Consider the following 23858-nt stretch of genomic DNA (forward strand, 5'->3'; position numbering starts at 1 on the left):
GTACTCTTCAGAATGTAACAGATCCAATTGTGACTTTGAGCAAGAAGGTTTTTTTGCCTAGCATATTAAATTGTGTTTGGATCTATTGAAGGAAGGAAGAACTTGCTTTTAAAAGTTGGCAATTCACAATCCTAGGACGCCCCAAAGTAATTCACAACCAATCAAGTACAATTGAAATGTTGTCAGTGCTTTAAGGGAGGAAGCTTGGCAGCTAATGACACACATGGGGGCGGCACGGTGGCACAGTGGTTAGCATTGCTGCCTCACAGCGCCAGAGACCTCGGTTCAATTCCTGCCTCAGGCAATTCTCTGTGTGGAGTTTGCACATTCTCCCTGTGTCTGCGTGGGTTTCCTCTGGGTGTTTTGGTTTCCTCCCACAGTCCAAAAATGTGCAGGTCAGGTGAATTGGCCTGGCTAAATTGCCCATAGTGTTAGGTGAAGGGGTAAATGTAGGAGTATGGGTCTGGGTGGTATACGCTTCGGCAGATCGGTGTGGACTTGTTGGGCCAAAGGGCCTGTTTCCACACTGTAATGTAATCTAAGTAATCTAATCTAAAAAAACAATTTGACAACCTCCAGGCTTGGGCAGATAAGTGAATTGTTGGATTGTCATATAAATCCAACTGGCTTAAGACATCGTTCAGGATAGGAAGCCAACTAACTCACCCAATCTACAGGTGGTGATCTGGAACTCAGTACCTGGGAGAGTGGTAGAGCCAGAAAACCTCATCACACTTAAAATGTACTTGAAGTGAAATAACTCCACAGGGGTAGTATCCCGTCACCTTTAATTACACATGGAGAGTCCTTGACACTGATCCAGCTCTCAGAGTGAGCAGAAACTCTGACACTCCTGTTTATTTTTTTTTCTGTTTTTCTTCTTTTCTTCTTTTTTTCCTTTCTTTCTTTTTCAATTTCCACCACCAGGAAGATAGGAAAACACCTGAGTGGCCAGTGACAAGCAGTGCCCTTCACAAAAGGGAATGCCGTGTGATCAAACAGTGAAGGGGAATCTCCTGTTGACACTTCTGTTTGTATCTGTCAGCCAGACTCTCTGATTGGACCCAGTTAACAGCCCCCAGTCAAGGAACTCATCTTCTAAGATGTTCAGCTGACTGACCTTGTTACAGTCACTGCATCCCTTCCTCTCCGAGTGCGAGGACATAGGCAGGTTCTTTTCTCTTTGTGGCTCCTCCTGGGACATCTTAGCTGTGGGTCAGCTTCCTCCAATTCTGCCTGTGCCATGGGTGCTGATAAACACACAGTCACTCAACTCTTGCACCTGAAAGGTCTTGGAAGAAATTCATTCCCTTCTCCAGGCAACGGCATCGAGATGGTGACATCCACCATGTCCATCTCAGATCCCAAGGTATCTTCAACGCTTAACGAAGAGGAAGAACCCAGAGCTTCCAGAACAGTCGGAAAGGCAGTCCAGGAGCTGGGCTTTTTTCTCCCGCACCTTTTGCGAGTTTACAGCTTTCATATGGTCCATGTGCTTGTTCAAGACTGTCACACCTACCCCAACGTTATACACTCAATGGACCAGACCTCGCATTGACCATGCCTCTTACCCATGCAGGCCCATTCCCATAGTCTTTCTCACATTGTGGAGTCTTGTGCCTGGCATTAGCGTTCCTGATGCCATCTCAGCCTCCCCACTAGGTCCGGGAAGATCAGATTTAACCTGGTGTGGAGTCTTCTCCCTGTTAGCAACCCTGCTGGAGCTGACCCTGTGGTTGCGTGAGGAGTGGGCCTATAATCAAATAAGAACCCAGACAAGTTGGTATTGAGTGAAGATGTAGGCTGTTTCTTTAAGCCTCCCTTCAAATTTGGACTGCTCTTTCTGTCAGACCATTAGATGATGGATAGTATGGAGCTGCCCTTATATCTCAAATACCATTTAACTTTAGGAAATACTCAAAGTCCCTGCTGGGAAACAATAGCCCAGTGTCTGTGACCAATACTTCCAGCAGTCCGTGTATTGCAAAAGAAGTGCGCAGTTTTTCTACCATCATCCCTGTGTTTGATGGACGAACTCTATGCACATCCAGCCACTTTCAGCAGGTGTCCACAATGACTAAGAACATTGAGCCCATGAAAGGACCTGCATAGTCGATGTGTAAATGAGTCTAGGGTTTATCCAGCCATTCCAACAAACGTGAGGAAGCTGCCGGCGGTAATTTTTGTCCTTGTTGGCACTCTGGGCACTGCCCCACTAACATGGCTATGTCTGCATCCAATCCTAGCCACTAGACAGAACTTCTCACCAACATCTTCATTTTGGAAAGGCCTGGATGACTCCTGTGGAGTTCAGCTGATATCTGGCGGTGACCTTTGCTTGGGAGAATTTCGCTTGCTCTCCATAATACAACACTATCCTGGACTGTGATCTGGTCTCTCCGGGTCCAAAAAGGTTTATATTCTGGTTGGTTTCCCCCATCACCACCAGCTGTTCTAGTATGGCCAGGACCAGATCCTTCTGCATCCAGAGTCTGATATTGTCTGATATTGTCCAGTCTGTTGTGACTGGAAGTGAGTCCAGAAAATTTAAAACCATTACGTACTCTACCAGACGAGGTACCACTGGTGGAGTATCTCCCATCAAGAGGCAGCTCAATGTATCTGCATTCACTACTTGGCCTCCCAGACAGTGTTCCAACTTGTAATTATACTCACTTAGTCTTAGAGTCCACCGCTGAATTCAGCCAGAAGCTAAGAGTGGCACTGCCTTGTCCTTTTTAAGTAGACCCAGCAGGGGTTTGGGGTCTGTTATTAAAGGTACTAGTGGAACTTCCTGACTCCAAATATAACCACCAACCCTTCCTTCTCTATCACAGCGTATTTATGCCCTGCATTAGCCAAAGTCCTGGATGTATCCGCTATTGGGTCTTCATCTCTATTGGGGCACCTATGAGCTAATTGTACTCCAGTGCTTCACGGAGAAGCGTCACATGATCCCACTTGGGACCACAGTGTGACAATACCTTAGATGATGACAGCTGTTTGCTCAATTCCCTGAAAGCTATGATTTGGCTATGTGACCATTCCCAAGGCTGACCCTTTAAGAGTTGATGCAAAGGTGCCACAATGGGGACCAAGTTATATATGAATTTTCCATAATAATTCACCAGCCCAATGAAAGACCTAATTTCCAGTACAGACATGAGAGCTGGGGCACCTTTAATCACTCTTACTTTATCTCCCAACAAGTGTAATCCAATCTTGCCGACTCTCTAGCCCAAGTAGATGATTTGGGGTGCCCAGAAAACACATTTTCCCTTCTGAGGCATACACCCCACCCCCCCGCCCCCGGGTGAAATGTCTAAGGACTGCGTCCAAGTTCTATCAGTGCTCCTTATTGGTTTTCCCTGATATTAGCATGTCATCCTGATAAATGGTAACCTGGGGTAGACCTTGCAAAAATGTTCCCATTGACTGATGAAAAATGGCACAGACTGGCAATCTCACATATTGGTACAAACCCTTATGGGTATTAATTGTAGCATACTCCTGGGAATCATCATCAAACCGCAATTGCAAGTATGCATGGTTCATGCCCAACTTTGTGAAGGACAGCCCCCCTGCCGGCTTTGTGCATAAATCTTCTCTGCGAGGGATTGGGTATTTATCCAGCTACAAAAAGTGGTTTACCATTTGATTAAAATCCCCACAAAGGCGAACCAACCCTTGGGTTTCACAATTGGTACGACCAGTGCTACCTATTCTGCAAACTGCCTGGTTTGTTGATTACTTCCCTTTTCAGCCTCCTGATTTCTGAATTTACTTTTGCACATAAGGTAAATGGCACTGGGGTGGGCTTGTAGAATCACTGACTTGCTTCCTGGTCAACACGCAAGGTGGCCTTGGCTCCTTTCACAGTCCCTAGACCTTCCTGAAAAACTTCCCGCAAGTTAATTAGTACTTCACTTAGGGAGCCATTTTCTCATCAAAAGAGGTTGAGCCAATCAGGGTGAATATTTCTCAACCAATTTCACCCCATCAAATTTGGGCCTGAGTCTTTTACTACGACCAATAGTAACTGTAACCAGCTGCTTCTCAAAAGCGACCAGAACTAAAGTTGTATCCTTAACCGGTAAAGGTTCCCCTGCATAGGTTTTCAGTTGAGCCGTGGTCTTATGCAAACCTCAGGATTGGAGTCCAGAGTGCATTTGTTAAAGAACTGGTTCTGTGATCATTGAAATGGCTGTGCGGTATCAACCTCTCTTAGAACTGGGTGACCATTTAACCAGGCGTGTATCTTGATTGGTTCTGGTTTGGATGTTGCTAAGCAATTTAACTGTTCAAATCACATGTAGGTGGACTTTCCATGGTGTACGTTCTTCTGGATGCCAGCCAACCTATGAGTTCTCTTGCTCAGCTTAGGTCTGTTTGGGTTCCTTTGTTGTTTTGGGTCCGCGTACCGGAGGTAACTACAATGTCTTGCTGGCCTGGATCCTGAAGAAAATGTTAACCGAGTGTCTGCAGCTTGGCTTTGTTTTGAGGTTTTGCTGTGGTCTGACCTAGAGTCCCTCTGCTCAGGATATGTCCTGAGTGAGGCTATGCAATTGCCTTCACTCACGTGTGTTTCCCCAAGCTCAGTCGGACTGGTGAGGGTATCCACATCCATTGAAAGATGCTGTAACTCAAATGCTGCACTTGCCACATTTTCTAACAACAAAGCCAGTTCCAGTGCCATTTGAGGTCCAATTGGTCATCAGCCAGTAGGTAGTTTTGCATGGTTACATCATTAATCCCACATAGCAAATCGTCTCTCAGCATTTCATTAAGGATTAAACCAAATGCACATTCCTCTGCTAGTCGTGTTAACGTAGTCAAAGCTTCTATATGGATTCCCCTGGTTCTTGAATTACTGAATAAAATTGATAGCATCTCAGAATTAGAGGAGGCTTGGGGGGGTCACAATTTTCCTTACCTAAATCTGTCAATCTTGAAAGGTTTTCATATCTGGTTCCTCAGGGAAAGTTAGGCTCCGAGTAACCAAAAAGCTACAGGTTCACAAGCTGCCAGGAGAATTACTTGTTGCTTTTTATCTGCCCCCAATGTCACTTACAAATAATGCATTCTTTCCACATACTGGGCCCAGTCTTCAACAGCATAGCAAATGAGTCAGGCTTCCTAAATAAAGGCATCATGCCAGAAATGCTTACCCCAACTCAAAAGATGGCAATTGCAACCGAGTTGCACCAAGAGCATGTTTTTTTCTTGTCACCACTGAAATATCTCCACAGAGGCTGGTATCCTGTCAGCAAGTCACCCTTCACTTACACGTGGAGAATCCCTGACACTGATCCAGCTCCCTCAGAGCCACCACACAAAGTATCAGGACGTCTGACACCCCTTTCTTATCTTGTCAGCTCGGGGGGTCCCTGATTAGATCAGATTAACAGCCCCAATCAGGGAACTCATATTCTATGAGGTTTACCTGGCTGACATAGTTACAATCACTATAGAAGTTCCAAGGAACACAAGGATACATTTCAACAGCTGGAAAGTGCAATGAGTATGGACAGATAACTTTTATTCAGCATGGATATCAAGTAGCCAAATGACATCCCTCTGTGCCATATATTTTTATGATTCTATATAGGGGCAAGTAAGATTCATGCCACACAAGTGACAGGCAATATACCTTATATTCAATGGCTTTACTCTTGCTGAATTCCATTGAACAGCATTCTGGGGATCACCATTGAGCATAAACTTCACCAAACCAGTCACATCAACACAGTGGCTACAAAATCTCATCAGAAGCTAGGTATTCTTCAGCAGATACCTCAACTTCCTGACTCCTGTCCACTTCTGAGAATGCACAAGTCAGGAATGTGACAGAATACTTATTACCTGACTGCGTTAGTGCAGATAAGTCAACACTTAAGAGCCTCAAAACCTTCCAAGATGAAATAGCTCATTGATCTGCATCTCATCCATCCCTTTCAACTTGCGACTTCTCTACCACTACTGGTGTATAGTGACAGCAGTGTGTACCATCAACATGTCACTGTGCTTTCCAGATCATTAGATCCAAAATTCTGGAACATAGAACATAGAACAATACAGCACAGAACAGGCCCTTCGGCCCACGGAACTTCCTTCCCGACAGCATTTTATGTGCACCTACATGCCATAGATCACTGCAATTAAAAAGAAGGTTGGCTCTCACTTTCTAAGGTTAATTAGAGATGGACAATGAATATTGACTTTGCCAGCGATGCTTACATCCAATGAGTAAATAACGAGAAACAGAAATTTTCACAGATAGCATATCAAGTAAGTGATGCTAGTCTGATGATGTTGTCAATTGAAGGGAAATGTTAACTGGATACCGGGTTAACTCTCAACACTTTTGGAATAGATTCAACACCCAACTGAACAGAATTTCTCTTACCTAAAACTTTTCTCTCAGTCTTTGCCCTGTTGCCACACCTGCCAATATGTGTGGGAGCCGTAGAGTGGGGTTTGAACACAAAACATTTACTTTCAGTGTTCATAACCCAAATTCAGAAATGTTTAATGATTTAATGCCCTATCTATCATACTTGGCTTCCTATAGTGCCTGGCATATAAAGTGTCTTCAAGTACTTCTGGATTTGAACATTGCAAAGAAAACTAACACTTTATTGATGCATTTTTCTCAGGGTATGCCTTGACCAATTAGAGTCAACTTATGTTGTTTAAAATGCAAGCAAAACAGTTTACTGTCACTCATCATTAACCAGTGCATTCTTCATGGAAGCACCTTTAATCATCAGTGCTCTGCTCTCGTATAGTATAAATATTATTGTCCTTTTGTTCTGGTATTCTCGTAAATCGCCATGATGAGTGCAAAAGCATTTTTGTGCTAATAGAATCCCTACAGTGTGGAAGCAGGCCATTCAGCCCATTGAGTCCACTCTGCTCCTCTGAAGACCATCCCACCAAGATCCAACCCCATCCCTGTAATCTTACATTTCCAATGGGGAATCCACCTAGACTGGACATCCCTGATCATTATGGGCAATTTGCTTAACCTGCACACCTTTGGATTGTGGGAGGAAATTGGAACACCTGGAGAAAACCCACACAGACACAGGGAGAATGTGCAAACTCCACACAGACAGTCACCTGAGGGTGGAATCGAACCTGGGCTCCTGGCGCTGTGAGTTAGCAGTGCTAATCACTGAGGCACCATGCCACCCTCAAGTTCTGTACTACCAAACAACTTTTGCATTTGTTCTCCTTATTCTACTTTGGTCAAGTTAACAGGAGACACAGCTCACTGATTGAATAAAACAAAATAAAGATGTGTTTGTTTACTTGCATCTGTTCTCGAGTCTATCTTCCACTCTCTTTCTTACCTGTTTTTCTGAATGTTTTCCGCACTCTCAACACCTTCTGCCATGGGTCCCTCTCTTCGATTGTATTTCATTAGCTGTGACTGAAGAAAGTGCAGAAGTTGGGTTAAACAATGCTGCCGGAACAATTGAATGCAGCACTGAGCTTTGGGAAGCGCTGGGATTTTAGGGGAGAGCATCCCATGTTGGAAAAGGTGATTGAAGGTATTAGCAAATAGGATGGGTAAGTTTGTAGGTATGTGTTGTGATGTTCTTCATCAGAATTGCTGACTGTTTAAAGTGTAATTCTCATTTAGAAGTGATATTCTTTGGAGTATTCATAAAGGTAGGGATAGGAAACCATCAGCTTTGAAGAAGAGTCATACTGGACTGGAAACGTGAATTCTGTTTGTCTTTCTACTGATGTTGCCAGACCTGATGAGTTTCTCCAGCATTTTCTGTAAGGACTTCTTAAAGTTGTCACTGTTGTTCTGAGGGGTATACTCAGAAACAAATCTGTTCACAGCAAAGCCCCACAAACAGTCAACGAGCAGAGTCAGTACATCACCTAGCTTTAGTGACTTGGTTCGAGGAATAATCTTTTGGCCCGAGACTTCTCTGCTTTTCTTTGAAGAATGCTATGGCCTCTTTGACGTCATCCTAAATGGATTTTAACATCCCTCGCTCCTGCATAGTCATGTCAACTTGGTTCAATGCAGCCAAGCCTGAACTTTTGCCGTTTGCTCCTGAAGCAGATAAAATTAGGAAGAAGTCAACAGCAAAAATAACAACTTGTGTTTATTTAGTGCATTTGACTATATAACATATCCAAAGGCAGGCCACAACAGTCCTTTAAATCAAAACAGCAAAGGAGATGTTGCAACACAGTCCTGGCTGACCTCCCAGGTTCTAAGTTCCACAAACTTGAGATCATTCCAAAACTGTGTTGCTTGAATCTTAATGTTCATCAAGTTCCTCTTCACCGAGCCTCCAGTGCTAACTGATCTCGCTTTCAGTTTAACAACATCTTGTTTTCAAATCCATCTCTGTCCCTATAATCTCTGCCAATTACAATTACAATATTTAATAGGCATCTGGATGGGTATATGAATAGGAAGGATTTTGAGGGATATGAGCCAAGTGCTGGCAAATATCTGCCCTCCTTTAATTGTGGCCTCTTGAGCCTCCCTGAATTCATAGAGTCAGAGATGTACAGCACGGCAACAAACCCTTCGGTCCAAGTCATCCATGCTGACCAAATGCTTTAAGCTAATCTCGTCCCATTTGCCAGCACTTGGCTCATATCCCTCAAAATCCTTCCTATTCATATACCCATCCAGATGCCTATTAAATATTGTAATTGTATCAGCCTCCACCACTTCCTGTGGCAGCTCATTCCATACATGCACCACCCTTTGCATGAAAAAGGTTGCCCCTTAAGTCTCTTTTAAATCTTTCTCCTCTCACTCTAATCCAAGCCCTCTAGTTCTGGACTCCCCCACCCCAGGCTAAAAGACCATAGCTATTTACCCTCTTGATGCCCCTTTTATAAACCTCTATAAGGTCACCCCTCAGCCTTTGACACTCCAGGGAAAACAGCCCCAACCCATTCAGCCTCTCCCTATAGCTCAAATCCTCCAACCCTGGCAGCATCCTTGTACATCTTTTCTGAACCCTTTCAAGTTTCACAACTTCTTTCCTATAGAAGGGAGACCATAATTGCACATAATATTCCAATGTCCTATACAGGTGCAACATGGCTTCCCAACTCCTATACTCAAATGCTCTGACCAATAAAGGAAAGCATATCAAACACCTTCTTCATTATCCTATCTACCTGCGACTCCACTTTCAAGGAACTATGAACCTGCACTCCAAGATCTCTTTGTTCAGCAACACTCCCCAGGACCTTAATCATTAAGAGTATATGTGCTGCCCTGATTTGCCTTTCCAAAATGCAGCACCTCATGTTTAGCTAAATTAAACTCCATCTGCCACTCCTCAGCCCAGCTAAAGACAGCATCACTTCCTCATTGACTCTGCCTTCCTTTTGTTGAGGCACTAATTTGGGGCTGTACTTGTGGTTAGCACTGCTACTTCACAGCATTAGGTACCTGGGTTCAATCCCCCTTTTGGGTGATTGTGTGGAGTTTGTACATTCTCCCCGTGTCCATGTGGGTTTCCTCTGGGCGCTCTGGTTTCCTCCCAACATCCAAAGATGTGCAGATTATGTGGATTGATCGTGCTAAATTGCCCTTAGTGCACAGGGATACACAGATTGGGGGGGGGGGGTTGGTGGTGAGCCATGGGAAATGCAGGATTACAGGGATGCTCTTCAGAGGGGCAATGTGGGCTGAATGGCCTGCTTTCGGGATTCTAACTGCTGGAATACCTCATTTAAAACAATCTTAAAACATACCTGTTCAACCATGTTTTTCTGACCTTCCATGCCTTAGTGTTGTATTCTGTGAAGCACCTAGTAGTGTTTTATTATGTTAAAGGAGATATAGGCTGTTGTTTAGAAATACTTAATTGGATGGGTAATGTTCTGGGATATACTCAGGCTATGAGAGGTGTAAGGATCTCTCTCTTTATTGATGGAATGATAACTGCCTGTGAAACTCTCATTAGAGGCGATAAGTTTCCCTGACACTAGTTCTCAAACCTAAAAAGTTAATAAAACAGTCTGCAGACATGATATTCTCCAGCACCAGTCAGCCTGTAATTTGAAAGTAAAATCAAACCAATTGTCTTGATTGAGAACGGGGAAGAGTGGCCATTTTTAGCAGACCTGGATTCTTGGGGTTACAACTGAGGGAGAGTTGGGGGTGGCACAGTGGTTAGCTCTGCTGCCTCACAGCACTAGGACCCTAGATTCAATTCCAGCCTTGGCAACTGCCTAACTGTCTGTGTGGAGTTTGTATATTCTCCCTGTGTCTGTGTGGGTTTCCTCTAGGTGCTCTGGTTTCTCCCCACATTCCAAAGATGTGCAGGTCATGCCCATAATGTTAGGTGTTCTAGTCAGAGGGAAAATGGGTCTGGGTGGGTTACTCTTTGGAGGGTTGGTGTGGACTGGTTGGGCCAAAGGGCCTGTTTCCACACTGTAGGAAGTCTAAATTTTGACATTAAAAAAACCCAAGGAACGGTAAATCAGAAACAACGACAAAAAAAGAGAAATTGTTGAAAAAGCTCAGCAGATCTGGCAGCATCTGTGGAGAGAGAAATCAGAATTACCGTTTCGGGTCGAGTGACCTTTCCTCAGAACTGAAGTGAGGTATGACCTGAGAGTGAGAGGCTAAACGTACATCTTTGCAATCAGTCGTGAATTGAAAAAATCGCTGTGTATTTTAGTTTGGATCTGAAATATAGGTGATAGGAGTTAAATAGTGAAAGTTACATATATATATATAGTGTGTGTGTTTGTTTCCCATTTCACTTCGAGGGGTTAATGTTTGTCCAGTTTTAGCCTCAAATCTAACACTAACCCTGCTTGGTCGGAACCCTCTCCACTCTAATGGGCTTACACATTAAGTTGCAATGGGACTACTTTGGGTGCAATGGTGCGGATGGATTTTGCAGAGCAGGGTTTGGCTGCGCTTGAGAAGTTCAGATGTGGATGTGGAGTCCAGCCCCCCCTCCCCTTCTCCCTTCCTCAGGCAGAAGGGAAAGTGAGTGTGTTGCTGTTGCTGCCGCCGCCTCTCCTCTCACCGAGCCATGGCCGCTCAGTGCGACTCCTTGAGCGGATACCTGCTGCAGGCTCAGCCGCTGCCAGAGCCCGGAGCTGCCGACCCCGGCTCCAACAGCGAGAGGAGTACCGACTCCCCGTTAGCCGCCTCCGAGGACGATGGACAGGCTCTCCCGCACTCTACTGACCCGGACTGGCTGGAGGAGAGGTTCAGGGTGGACCGTAAGAAGCTGGAAGCAATGTTACAAGGTGAGGGTCTCACACTCTTTCTCCTTCCCCCAGGAGTTCCTCATGTTCACTCTCTTTCTCTCTCTCTCTAATAGTATCCTGTCTGCAGGAGAGGAGTTCCTCACGTTCGTTCACTCTCTCTGTCTAACAGTCTCCCGTCTGCAAGAGATTTCCTCATGTTCACCCTCTGTTTGTCTGTCTCTGTCTCCTGTCTGCAGGAGTTCCTCATGTTCACTCTCTCTGTCTCTCTAACAGTCTCCTGTCTGCAGGAGAGTACTTCCTCATGTTCACCCTCTGTCTGTGTCTCTCTGTCTCCTGTCTGCAGGAGTACCCCATGTTCGCTCTCACTCTCTAACAGTCTCCTGTCTGCAGGAGAGTACTTCCTCATGTTCACCCTCTGTCTCCTGTCTGCAGGAGTTCCTCATGTTCACCCTCTCTGTCTGTCTCTGTCTCCTGTCTGCAGGAGTTCCTCATGTTCACTCTCACTCTCTAACAGTCTCCTGTCTGCAGGAAAGGAATTCCTAATGTCCCCCCCAAACAGCTTCCCAGGTAATGAGGAGTAGGAAGAGCGGGGAGTAAATGCACAAAGTAACATGGACAGGAAATAAAAAAATAAATTCAAGAAAGTGATTATCTTTACAGGAAGCAAAATGAAACACAGTGAGCACTCAGTGACTGGGGATGTGGATCTAGATCATTGCTAAGATGTGACAATTGGGAGTAAGTGTGTAGAATCGGTCAGTGAAGCCGGCCGGCTGTGTTTTTTTTTTCTCTCTCTCTCCCCCGAACAATCTCTGACAGCTCCGTTCACTGTCCAAGCCTTGAGAGGGGGTTTCGGCGGCTCTTTCAGACTGGGAGTTCTACTTCTCCGTCCTAGGTGACAGAGAAGCCCAGACCCCACTGGAGACTTTCCTGGCGAGGGCCCCTGTGATGGTATAAATGAAGGGATGTGTTGAGTAAGATGTTGCTGCACAGCGCCGTCACTCGTTACCGTCCAAACCGTACGGTCCGCTCCCTGAAGCGGAAATCCCTCGTTGGCCAGTTGGAGCACTGGGAGGACAAACGGTAACTGAGGAGTTCAGTCACTGGGAACTCTCTCTTTACACTGAAACCCCTGTAGCCTCCCCAAAAGCGTAGAACGTCTTTTGAAAGACGTGGCGATTTGTAATAAGTATCAGTAAGGGGGCGGGGAGATGTCCTCAAAGCAGATGTGAACTGCAGTTGAGTCTGGGCTAACTTTTGTAGCACATTACCATTCATTTTTTTTGGCATTTTGCTTTGCCTGGTTCATGGGTGTAGATTAATGAGCAGATCAATGACTCCCTCACCCACCGCCCCATACTCTTTACCTGCCTATTGATTGGTCCTTTTGTAACTTATTGATATCGCTAATAACCTCTTGTTATTGTTAAAAGTGTTGGATTTTTTTAAAAAAATGATACATCGTCAGAAGTAAACAGCAAACTTTCCAGAATAAAGTTGGACTCGGGTTCAGTCTATTTTTAATTTAAATACCTGTTGATCTGAACAGAGAGCAGAACCTTCGTAAACTCTGGGGCAAAGTTAGAATTGCATAGAATCTTGCAAAGATACAATTCAGTCCAAAGAGTCTGTGCTGGTGTTCATTTGTCATATGATGCCCCCCCCCCCCCCATCTCATTTAATCAAATCTGATCAGAATCGCTTTGCTTTCTCCCTTATCTCTCGGTCCAGCTTAAATGTACCTCTGACATCTCTTCTAACTGTGGTAGCAAGTTCCCCATTTTCACCTGAGTGAGGAAATTTTTCTCACATTACCTGTTGGATTTGTTACTGACTGTATACATTAGAGTGTAGTGTTAGCCGTTATTGTATGTACTAGACATGGAGAAGGAGCTGAAAGATCACAGACCCAGGAAACTGTTGAGCTGATGTCACATGAGGTAGGGGCACTGCCAGTGTGCTAGAAGAGCCCTTGAGCTGAACGTCTGTTTGAGGTGTGTTTATTTGGCACAGCTGAACTGCTATGGTGATCCTCTTTGTGCTGAGCTGTGGGAGAGCTTTGAACTTTGGGGGAGGAAAAAAAAACAAATAATCAAAATCATCTAATGAATTGTGTCATCAACAAACACTCGTTTGATGGTGTGGGTGCAAAAGCAGGATCGTAGAATGGTGTGCAGCCAATGAATAATAAAAAAAAAGCACCTGAGTAGAAATAACCTTTTTATTTTTGTTGAAAAAGGTGAATTGAGCAAAGTAAGTCATACACCAAAGTGGAATCTGGTCAGAAGAGGTTGTATTTTGCAGTACTTCATCCAGCACGAAAACAGACCCTTCAGGTGGAATTAAATGACTTTGAAGGAGCTGACCATGTGCATTGCACTATTGAATATATTTTACAACTCAGTTGGAAGAAAGCCTAGACCAGTATCTGGAAGATGAAATTGATACAATTCCATAGTGTACATTTTAAAGGGAACACAGTGCATTGCTGATTTGCCTTAGTCAAATTGCATGTTTAGGAAGTTGCCAAGCAATATAAAATCTTCCTAGTTGCAGATGCACTCTGTTTTAGCTTGCCGCTGATGGTTGCACACAGTTAGTTTGATCGGTATGTGGTGTGAGCTCTCTCAGTTGCTCGCTCTCAGATTCAGACTTTCCTGAGTTACTGAAGCCATGCAAGTATTCGTACGTCTGCACTTACTCAGTTATTTGGCAATAGTCGTACTGATTGTTCAAAAAGAGGCTGCGGGGAAATTTAATATCCCTTCTTGTCATCTTCAGATTGAACAGTGTTTCTCCCTGTAATAAATATGTGGCTTGCATGTTCTCAGCTGTTCTCAGCAAGGGTACTCTTTCCCTTGCTCAGCTGGTGTGTCACAGCAAACACCAGATCATTTGGTTCCCATCTTTTTGACCATACTTTCAAAACCCCCCAAATCCTGCTTCTCTCGTTGCTGAAGACTGAATTTAGAGAGAAAAAGTCGTTTTAGAGGCTAGTCTCTTCATGTGCTCAGATGATTCCAACTTCAATACTTTGATCATAACGCACAATAGATAGTGCATATAGCGCCCACAGTAATCTCTTGACTATCACTGCAATATTTATGGGGTAAACTTAGCAGATTCTCCAATAGTACTCACTTTTTGTATGTTAGCAATGTTTAAGGGGATCGCTTATGGGTGAGTTGATTTGATGAGGGGTGTATATGGTCGATGTGGAACTCGTGGATTACCAGAGCTCATCACTCATTTACCTGGCAACAAGTGGGGGGGGAGGGAAGGGTGCAGAAAGACACAGTGGGAGGTCAGGGATATCCCCAGTGGCAGCCTTACCCCACCTGGAGAAGATACCCCGATGGGGGTTGGGTTGGAATTGATGGCAGAACTGGGGATGACGTGGGGCAGAGGCATGAGAGATGGTGGAATTGGCTGATTGTGGGGAAACTGGAGGTGGTTATTTGGTGGCGTTTACTATTTGAAATCTGCTCCTTGTGCTAAAAAGAAAGATTTGCACAATTTGAATGCGAAGATTTCAAGAGAGTTTTTAGCTGCTTTTAAAGACTGGCTGTCTCGGGCAGATTCTTATGCTCGGGACATTAGAATGTGTCCAGAGGTGATTGAAGAGTGTACTGCTCAACTAAAAGTGCCTGTCATAGGAGAGACAGGCAGTGGTTGGGGGAATAGGGTTAAGGATGGCTCAAGTTGCCACATGCTCCATTTTCTGTTCAGGTTTAACTTTACCTTGCTGTTGGTGATGGGGCTCAAGGTGTATAATTGGCGCAGATGCTTTCAAGCCACTGGGGACAGCCGAGGGCAAGTGTTAGAAAGAATGAAACACTTTTGCAGGGAGGCTGTGAGGGTGGCCTTAATGCATTTCCCGTGTGCACCTGGGTCGATGCTGGGAGTAAATCACAGGACCCCCTTGTGTTAGGCACATGGACCCCATGGGTAGTATAGGCAGTGTGGCCCACCCGCAACAGTTGACCAGGCAATGTGTCTCAGGGAGGCAGAGGTGGGTGTGTTGGAAAGTGGATCACTGGGAGCATTTGTCTTGGAGTAAAGAAATGTAATGGGGGTAATTTTTGGGTGTGTATATGCTTTTGAGAAGGTGAAAGGTGCGTTTCGGTAGTGTGCAGGGTCTCTGAGGTGGTGCTGGTGTGTTGTTACTTGGCGGATGCGAGGTGCTGTATTCTTGTACAGAGATGTGACATGAGGTGGCTGGCTGTGTGTGAATTCTTCCAATATACTGCATATCTGGAGGTAGAGATGCTCACAAACAGGTATGTTGAGAGAGAGAGAGAGAGAGAGAGCATTCAAGTAACTATTTGGGACTTGGTAATTGTGACGAACTGATCAATAGGAAGGCTAAAATGAAGAATTTTGCTGAACTAAAGTGTAAATTTAACTCTTATTGTGATTCATTGCATATGATTGTCTGGAATTTGTTTCAAGTTGTTTTTCCCTGCTGGGGGTAGGTTAATGATTGATGGTGCTCACCATGTATGTTAGAAAGCCTGACTACACGCTGCGGCTAATTAATCATTTCAAATATTGATCTGGACTTTTCGACACTTTGAAGTTTAATACATGGAAATACTTTTTGGTAATTGCAGCCTGAGGATTCCTACCTGGATCATTGCAATGGACTAGTCTGTGCTTTAGATGATAGATGACGTGTTTTAAAATGGAAAGCCAGATGATTTTAATATTATAATGTTTCCCATACGTGAAGTGGGTTCGAGAAAACATTTGCCCATGAGACAGTAGGAATGAGCTTGGTCTTGGGAGAAATTGATCTGCTAGACAAGTCTGTTCTGCAGACTCCCTTTAAGGAGTGTGGTTTCTCAGCTGTGATCCACTCAACAAGGATGTGGACTGTCACAGAGCTTTCCCAAACATCTCTGCTTTATAACAAAGACTTCCTGACTGGAACACGTAAACTGCTAGAGACCTCAGTAGATGATCATCTTAGCAGCACTGCATTCAGAAAAATCGCTTGTTTCATCTGATCCTTTATGGTATGTTGGTGTGGAATTTGGCTTTGCTATTATTTTTTTGAAAACTTTCAAATATCAAAAGGAAATTTGAATTCCTTTGCAATGGTTGTGAAGACTGAAGATTGTTTCTGGATTTTAGCCATTGATAACACACAAAAAAAAAGTCAAGTGTACATACCACCCATTGTGTCAAACCCTCTATTGAATAATATCTACACTTTGCCCTAAATGAATTTCCGATTGCTACTTGGATCATAAGCGAATGTGTTTGATTTTAAATAATGGAACTTTTCTGCAATTGATATTTTTATTCACAAACGAATACAGAAGTGAAAAACACTATGTCTGCTCTTTGGAAAAAATATTGTTAATATGGCTCCTTCAAACTTGCTATGTTAAAATTTAGGGAGGAGAATATACTTGCTCCTAAATAAGAATAATTTATCCCCAGCCTTTTCGAATTTTGGTTTTCAGATGTCGACTCTCACCTCTGTCACCGGTGAGCAAAGAGCAATCTGTTTCTTAGTCAATTTAGTGCTACCTCTCACAGGTTTCCTGACCCAAATCCCAACATTCTGTGGCACAAAATGGTATTCACTGACCCAGCAAGTACCCTGTGAACATTTTGAAACATTATTAATGATGTAATCTATAATCAGTCATGTCTGTGGTGGGACAAACTATTGATGCGACAAGTAATGCACCCATGTGCTTGCCTCAGAAATTGCTGCTTAACAGATTTGGAGTGAAGCATATTTCATTTCTGGTAGTGATTGGAAGATTCTAGCTCAAGTCTTTTTTTTATTGGTTTAGTTTACCTGCTTGTGCCTATCTATTGACTCTGTTATGTCTTTACTGCTATTTACCGTAATATTTTTATTCCTATTTAGTTCTCTATCATTATCCATTTATATCCTTAGATCTATCTGCTTTTTCGTCTGTCTTGCCACTTTATCTCTCTGTATCTACCTTTTGCCATTTTCAGTATTACTGTTTCTGTATTCCTTCTGCCTTAATTGTCTCTCTTTATTTCCCTTCTCTGCTAGTTCTAATGTCATTAATTGATTACCAGAAGTTATCAGATTGCTCGTTCAATAGTGAGCTAGAGATTAGCGATCCTCTTCGTGAGCAATGATTCATCAGTGTGTATAGTAGCATTTTTCTGACATGCCTGCCGAGCCGTCACTGCTTTGTCTCGGCCTGGCCAATACAATTGAGGAAAGGAAAGAGAAAAAGGTTGGGGACATTACCATGCTTCATCTGCAGAGAGCACACTGACACCAGCCTAATCCCTCAGGCACAACTCTGCTCTATATACTGCTGAAACTTAAAGGATCTTTTTCATCCATATCCTGTGTGTTGGATGGACCCCATCAATCGCATTGTTTTGTGTTCCCCCTGTCCTTTTTGCTGTGGCAGGCAATAACTAATAGCTTGACATTTGTGACCAATTGTCTCATTTCCCGCTAAGTGGCAGCTTAGGTTAGCAGATATCAGGCCTCTGGTCCTTTGCAGATGGATAGGACTTGGTTCTTGGCTGTGACATGTTGGTGAAACCAAGAGGAGGTGGAATGAACAAAAATGATATCTTAAATTTCTCTTTATATCTATGTGTAAGTAAATTGTGCTGTTTTTGTGGCAATGTCTACACATTTTACTGTATTTCTCACAAATCCAAGTAACAATCTCATCCCTACCAGTCACAGAGTTGGCTTGATGCATTGACAGGGCTCTTGTAAAGTTTTATATATTGCCTCAATAGTTAGAGATCTAAAGGAATGATTGGCAAAAGGATCAGTCTTCTCAAAGACCCAAAACATCTGCAAAGCTCCCTTTAAAATGGTGAAAGTCAGAATCGCCAACATTCTCTTGGTCTCGCTCCGCAGTCAGACCTATTTCAACTATCAGTTCCTCTTGGAGTTGAACAACTTGAAGCTGACCAAATGCTTTCTTAAATAACCTGGTCAGCTTCCCCAAGATCAGTGTTCCCACTCTTCCGAGTCTCTTGAACCCTTGGAAGATGCATGGAAGGAGGGAATGGTTGAGACCAAAGGAGTTGGGTTGTGAACTAGGGCAAGGAGTTTGGTGATGAACCCAACTGATTCTTGTCAAGATGCACTGGTCGAATTACGGGCATGATAAATTTCCAGTTTCTGTCGGGCCCATACTGACGAAATTCAGTCTGAGAGCAGGGGAGGCACAATAGAGGTTTCAGTGTCAGTGAATTGAGTTTGGGGCAGAGAGGGTAATGTTTTGGAATGTATTTACCAAGTGTCCTGCGTCTTTCAAAGGGGTGACTGGTCTGTGTTGTTGTGATGAAGCTTATGGTTTCTCAGACCTGCCATCCCTCAAAATTGGGCGTCATTGTTGTGTAGCTTTTGGACAAGATGTTGAATCTGTTCACCCCAGTGACAGGCAACATGAAGCTGTCTTTGTAAAAGAACTATCGAAGCCTACCTTTCCTCAGAGCTTACTTTGACATCTCCTGAACTGTAAAGATGTGGAATTACTTGCTGGTGAAGAGAGAATTTAACTATATTAGGAAATTGTTGTGGGGGGGTTGTGGGAGCAGGAGGAATCTACAGGTAATACATTAATAAATGTAATTCCTCTTTTCAGGCCTGTAATCGATGTTATTTGTCCATGCTATATTAAAGTATTCTTTCTTGCTTGTGGTTCTGCAAGGTCAAAACCAAGTTTAAATTAAAGAATGACTCAGCCTGGCTGATGTACATTGACAGAATGTCTGCTTGTGCAGTTCAGTAAGTTAGTGATGTGCTACCGTAAGATCTTGATTGTGGAAACAGATTGCAGCTAACATAAGGTGAGGAAGAGTTAGTTTGCGTCCTTCTGCTTCAGGTATTTCAAAGGGCTAGGAGGTTTACTTTGATGGACTTGATCAAAGTTCATGTGTCCATTTTGAAGAGAGTGACAGAAATTTAAAGTTTTAGCTCAAAAGCAACTGAACCTTTTCTGTATTCTAAGGGAAAGTAGTTCAGATTGGTATTTTACTATCAACGTGCTGCCTTGTCTTTGCTGTTTATTTTCTCGTCATAAATCTGATGGTGGGTTTTGAATGAGGCCACAGGTTTGTGGGTTAGTTTAGCCACTTTCCAAGCTGAAGGAGGTTGTGTGGGGAGATTGATGTCTGAATTAAACTGAATGGAGGGCACTATGCTGGGGGCATCGGGGGTCTCACCTGCCCCATGGACAGCCAGCAAGAGCCCTGCATTGTTCCTTTTGCCCCTACCAGGTGGGTATGTGGCAAAGTTCACGTACCTCACCAGCCCATCTGAAAAGGGAACAGACGGGGAGAAGGGATCATCTGGTGGTCTCATTGTTACTGAGAATGGAGATGGTTGTTAATCAGTGTCGCCTTCTTCACAAGAGGGGACTTATAACATGAAAACTCACTGCATCAACAGAGCGGCAGATTCTTTGTCTGGGTGTAATTCCCCACAGTCTAGGTATTCCCCCTCCCTCCAATCTTCTCTTTGTTTTGCCTTGCTTTAGCGTCTCCTTCTCTGTCTCACCTGTCGTGCTCTGCTTCAGTTCTGCACTTTATAAAGTGCTGGTAAGATCACATCAGGAGTACTGCGAGCAGTGTTAGTCTCCTTACTTAAGGAAAGATATTGTTTCATTGGAGACAGTTCAGAGAAGGTTTGCTAGGATGTTCCCCGGTGTGGAGGGATTGTCTCATGAGCAAAGGCTAAAGATGTTGGGACTCTACTCCCTGGAGTTTAGAAGAATGAGTGGTGATCTCATTGAAACGGATCGGATTTTTAAGGGGCTTGACAGGGTAAACACTGAGAGGATGTTCCTCCACATGGGAGAGTCCTCCACTAGTTCTAGACAGCATAAGACTGAGATGAGGAGGCCTGTCTTCTGTCCGAGGGCTGTGCCTTTAGAACCCCTTACCACAGACAGCTGTGGGGACAGAGTCCTTGAGTATATTTAAGGCTGAGATAGGTTTTCTTATCAGTCAGGAATTGGGGGTGGGCTATGGGGAAAAAGGCTGGAGAGTGGATGTGAGGAATCCTGATCATTGATGATCCTCTGGAGGAACAGAGTAGCCTTGATGGACTGAATGGCTTCTACTTTTGTCATTTCCCCTCCCACTTGTTCCATTATTCTACAGTTCCCCCTCCCTGAGTACAGTACTCCCTAATCTGGGTTGTTTACCGATCCTGTTCTGCCTCAATTTTAAAAGTGCACCCCAATCACTATTCCTTCCCTGCTACGTTGTGTTTGACCTTTGGCCTCCATTATATCTCTGCTCCACCACTGGTTGCAGATACTGTAATCATTCCCAACACCCAGTCAAGATACTAGGATACCCAGACTATCTTGTCTTGCTGATACTCTCAATAGCAGCCTCTGAAAACAAACTTTCTGTGTACTATTGGCATTGTTACTATGGACTAGTGTGTCTCTCTTTTTGCCTCTTAAAGTACTCTGGGACACTTTATTACACTAAAGGTGCAATGTAAGTTCCATCTGTTTGTTTCCTTTTCACCACATGAGTTTAGTCACTGCTGTGCTGACCTGGTCAGTTCTGCATTGTGAAGTATGCCTGGCTGTGGGAAGACATTCAGAAACGCGCATGTCTTCGCGTGAGCTTTACCTCAGATTGAGACAATGCTGTTTTTAACTGCATTTGATAGTCATTCGATTAGAATGTGTGTTCATTTGGTTTAAATTATTTCTGTGCAGCACATGTTTACCAGAGCCCAAATGTAAATTTGCCTCAAAAGCACTTAAATGCCTTGAAAGGTACCTTCCTAATGAAAAGTTGTGGTTTAACTGGCTTGTTAATATATTATGTCATTTTTCTATTCATCTCTAATCCTTCCTTAACCAGGCTGCCAAAATCCATTGAAGATGAAGACCACAAGTAGTCCCAGAATTTAAATTGATGCATGATGATTTGTAATCTCCATGAGTAAAAGATGTTTGGTTAGATTGTTTGGGAGGTTGCCAAATACATTCTATGCTCCGTTGATGAATGGTCAAGTTCATTGCTTTCCAGCGTGGACATATAGACTCTATTCCCTAAGCACCAGTTCCTACCCACTGTCTCTCTGGCTGAATGTGAATGGTTACACTTTGTCCTGTTTGATCCTGAGCTCAGCTTCTGACTCCATATCCTCTCAATCAAAGTCTGCAAGCTTCTGCCCGTCACCCCTGCCTTAGCTCATCTGCACCTGAAGCTCTCGGTCATCTCTCAACTCTCCTATTCCTCTGGTTGACCACCCTCCCACCACCCTCCATAAACTTATCGCCACTTGAAACACTGATGCTTGAAGATACATTGTGCTGACAGCTGATTTGAGTCAAGCATTTTATCCAGTTTATACACCACAGGCAGCAAAGATGGAAAGTGCCTGGGTAATCTGTCCTGTTGGGTCTTGTTGCAGGATAAATGTTACTTGTAACCCAGGGAGAAAAAATGCCTGAAGATCCATTACATCCAGCTGATTTTCATATGTCTCCTAGACACTGGTATATCCAACAATGCAGCACTCCTGTGTAGGCACTGGGGTGTTAGCTGAGTTTTCTTGTGAGTTAGTGAGTAAAGATCTGCCAAATGGAGTACAATGTGGGGAAATATGAAACAGTTCATTTTGGCAGAAAGAATAAAAATGAAGCCTATTATTCATTTGCAGATCTGGGTGTCCTGACACATGAATCAGAGAGGCTTAGTGTGCAAGTACAGCAAGTAATCAGAACAGCTAATGACATAGATAAAAAAATCACATAACACCAGGTTATAGTCCAACAGGTGTATTTGTAAGCACTAGTTTTCGAAGAGCTGCCCCTTCAGCAGGTGGTTGTGGAGAATAAGATCATAGGACACAGAATTTATAGCAAAAGTTTACAGCGAGATGTAACTGAAATTATATAATGAAAAAGATCTGGATTGTTTGTTAAGTGTCTCATCTTTTCGAGTGGGCGTGTTGGTTTCAGTTCGTTCATATGTAAATCCAGAGCGTTCTTAAAGTTACATTCTCAAGTGAACTTTAACAATAGGTACCATGTTGGCCCAGATAATGCATTAAAAGTGTGAGGTGCCCTGTGTGAGGCTGTCTGTGCCCCAAATGGTCAGACTGATTCTAATGTTTAAAAAAAAGGATTTACAGAATCTTACATGGATTTATGCAGTTTTTGAGCAAAATAAAATGTAATTCTGCAAGTACAAATTCACCTGACAAATGAGAGAGTGTATGTGTGTGAATGTGAAGAGGTATAAGTCTGTGAGAGGGTGAGTGTGGGAGTGTGTGTGTTTGAGCGTATGAGAGAGGGTCTGTAGGAGTGTGTCTGTGTGTGAGGCATAGTGGGGCTGCCTATAATGTGACATGAACCCAAGGTCCTGGTTGAGGCCATCCCCGTGGGTACCGAACTTGGCTATCAGCTAATGACATGGTATTGTTTATTGCCAGAGGAACTGAATATAAAAGTCGGGAGGTTATGCTTCAGTTATACAGAGCACTGTTAAGACCACATCTGGAGTACTGTGCACAGTATTGGTCACTTTATTTAAGGGAGGAGCTAAATGCATTGTAAGCTGTTCAGAATAGGTTGCCTTCTGAGGCAAGGTTGGATAGGCTGGGTTTCTATCTGTTGGAGTTTCAAAGTGTAAGAAGGGGTGACTTAGCATGTAAGCTCCTGAGGGATCTTGACTGGGTGGATGTGGAGAGGATGTTTCCTCTTCTGGGAGAATCCAGAGCTGGAGTGGAGCAGGCGATTGGGGGTCTCCGCTTAAATGTTACAGATCGCTCATTTAAAACCATGGTGAGGTGAATTTATTTCTCGTCAGGCTGAGTGTCTTTGAAGAACTGTCTTCCTCAAAAGTTGGTGGAAGCCGAGTCATTGAATAATTGTAAGATAGAGATGGATATATTCTTGTAAACAAGGAGGTGAATGGCTCTTGATGGTAGGTGGGAATATGGAGGTTGCAAACAGACCATTTTTGGATGGTGGAGCAGACGTGAGGGGCTGAATGGCCTACTCCTTATGTTCTCTGAGACAATTTCAGAGCATCTATATTAAATAGCTCAGGATATAAAACCAAAGTATATCATTGACATTGTAATGGAGAAACAGATGGGAGGCAGAGCAGACCATGAGAACATGTACACAGCTGCAGCAGCAAGGCACTATAACGAGGCACGCAATGCATTGCTGATGTTGGCCCAAGCCACGTTTATTGACCATCCTTAGTTGTTTTCAAATGCCATTCTACAGTGACTTCTTGAACTGCTGCATTCCAAGTGCAGCTGCTGCCGTGAAGATGTTGTTTTTACAAGTGATTGACTTGCTACTCACTTCAGAGGCTGTTGAATCAGCCACATTGTGTGGTTTAGACTTGCATCTGGAAATGGAGAGGTTTTCATTTCTGAATGTGCACAGGAGTGGAGAGCTGAAGTGGTCAGGAGAGAATCTGAGGTGTTGTCCTTGCAACTGTTTATGGCTTGAACCCACCAGAGAAGGTTGGGTCCCAATTCCATCAGGGTACCTTTATTGATGGTAGTAAAAGTGGGGAATGATTAAATCTGGAACAACCGATTACACTAACATGCAGCGAATTCTTAGGATTGGAAATGAAAAGTTCCAGTAACTTGTTGCTGCATTTGT

At 43.7% G+C, this 23858-nt stretch overlaps 1 protein-coding gene across 3 annotated transcripts in view; it reads left to right on the top strand.

Moving 5' to 3' along the window:
* Positions 1-10955: 10955 nt before the first annotated feature.
* Positions 10956-23858, top strand: part of LOC140463628 (protein bicaudal C homolog 1-like) — a 270609-nt gene continuing 257706 nt past the window's right edge. For all 3 annotated transcript variants that reach the window (XM_072557874.1, XM_072557876.1, XM_072557875.1), the window contains exon 1: positions 10956-11265. In XM_072557874.1, the coding sequence (XP_072413975.1) occupies positions 11046-11265 (220 nt within the window). In that variant the 5' untranslated portion in view covers positions 10956-11045. The remainder of the gene's footprint in view (positions 11266-23858) is intronic.

Source organism: Chiloscyllium punctatum, chromosome 38 (genome assembly GCF_047496795.1).
Source record: "Chiloscyllium punctatum isolate Juve2018m chromosome 38, sChiPun1.3, whole genome shotgun sequence".
Lineage (NCBI taxonomy): Eukaryota > Metazoa > Chordata > Chondrichthyes > Orectolobiformes > Hemiscylliidae > Chiloscyllium > Chiloscyllium punctatum.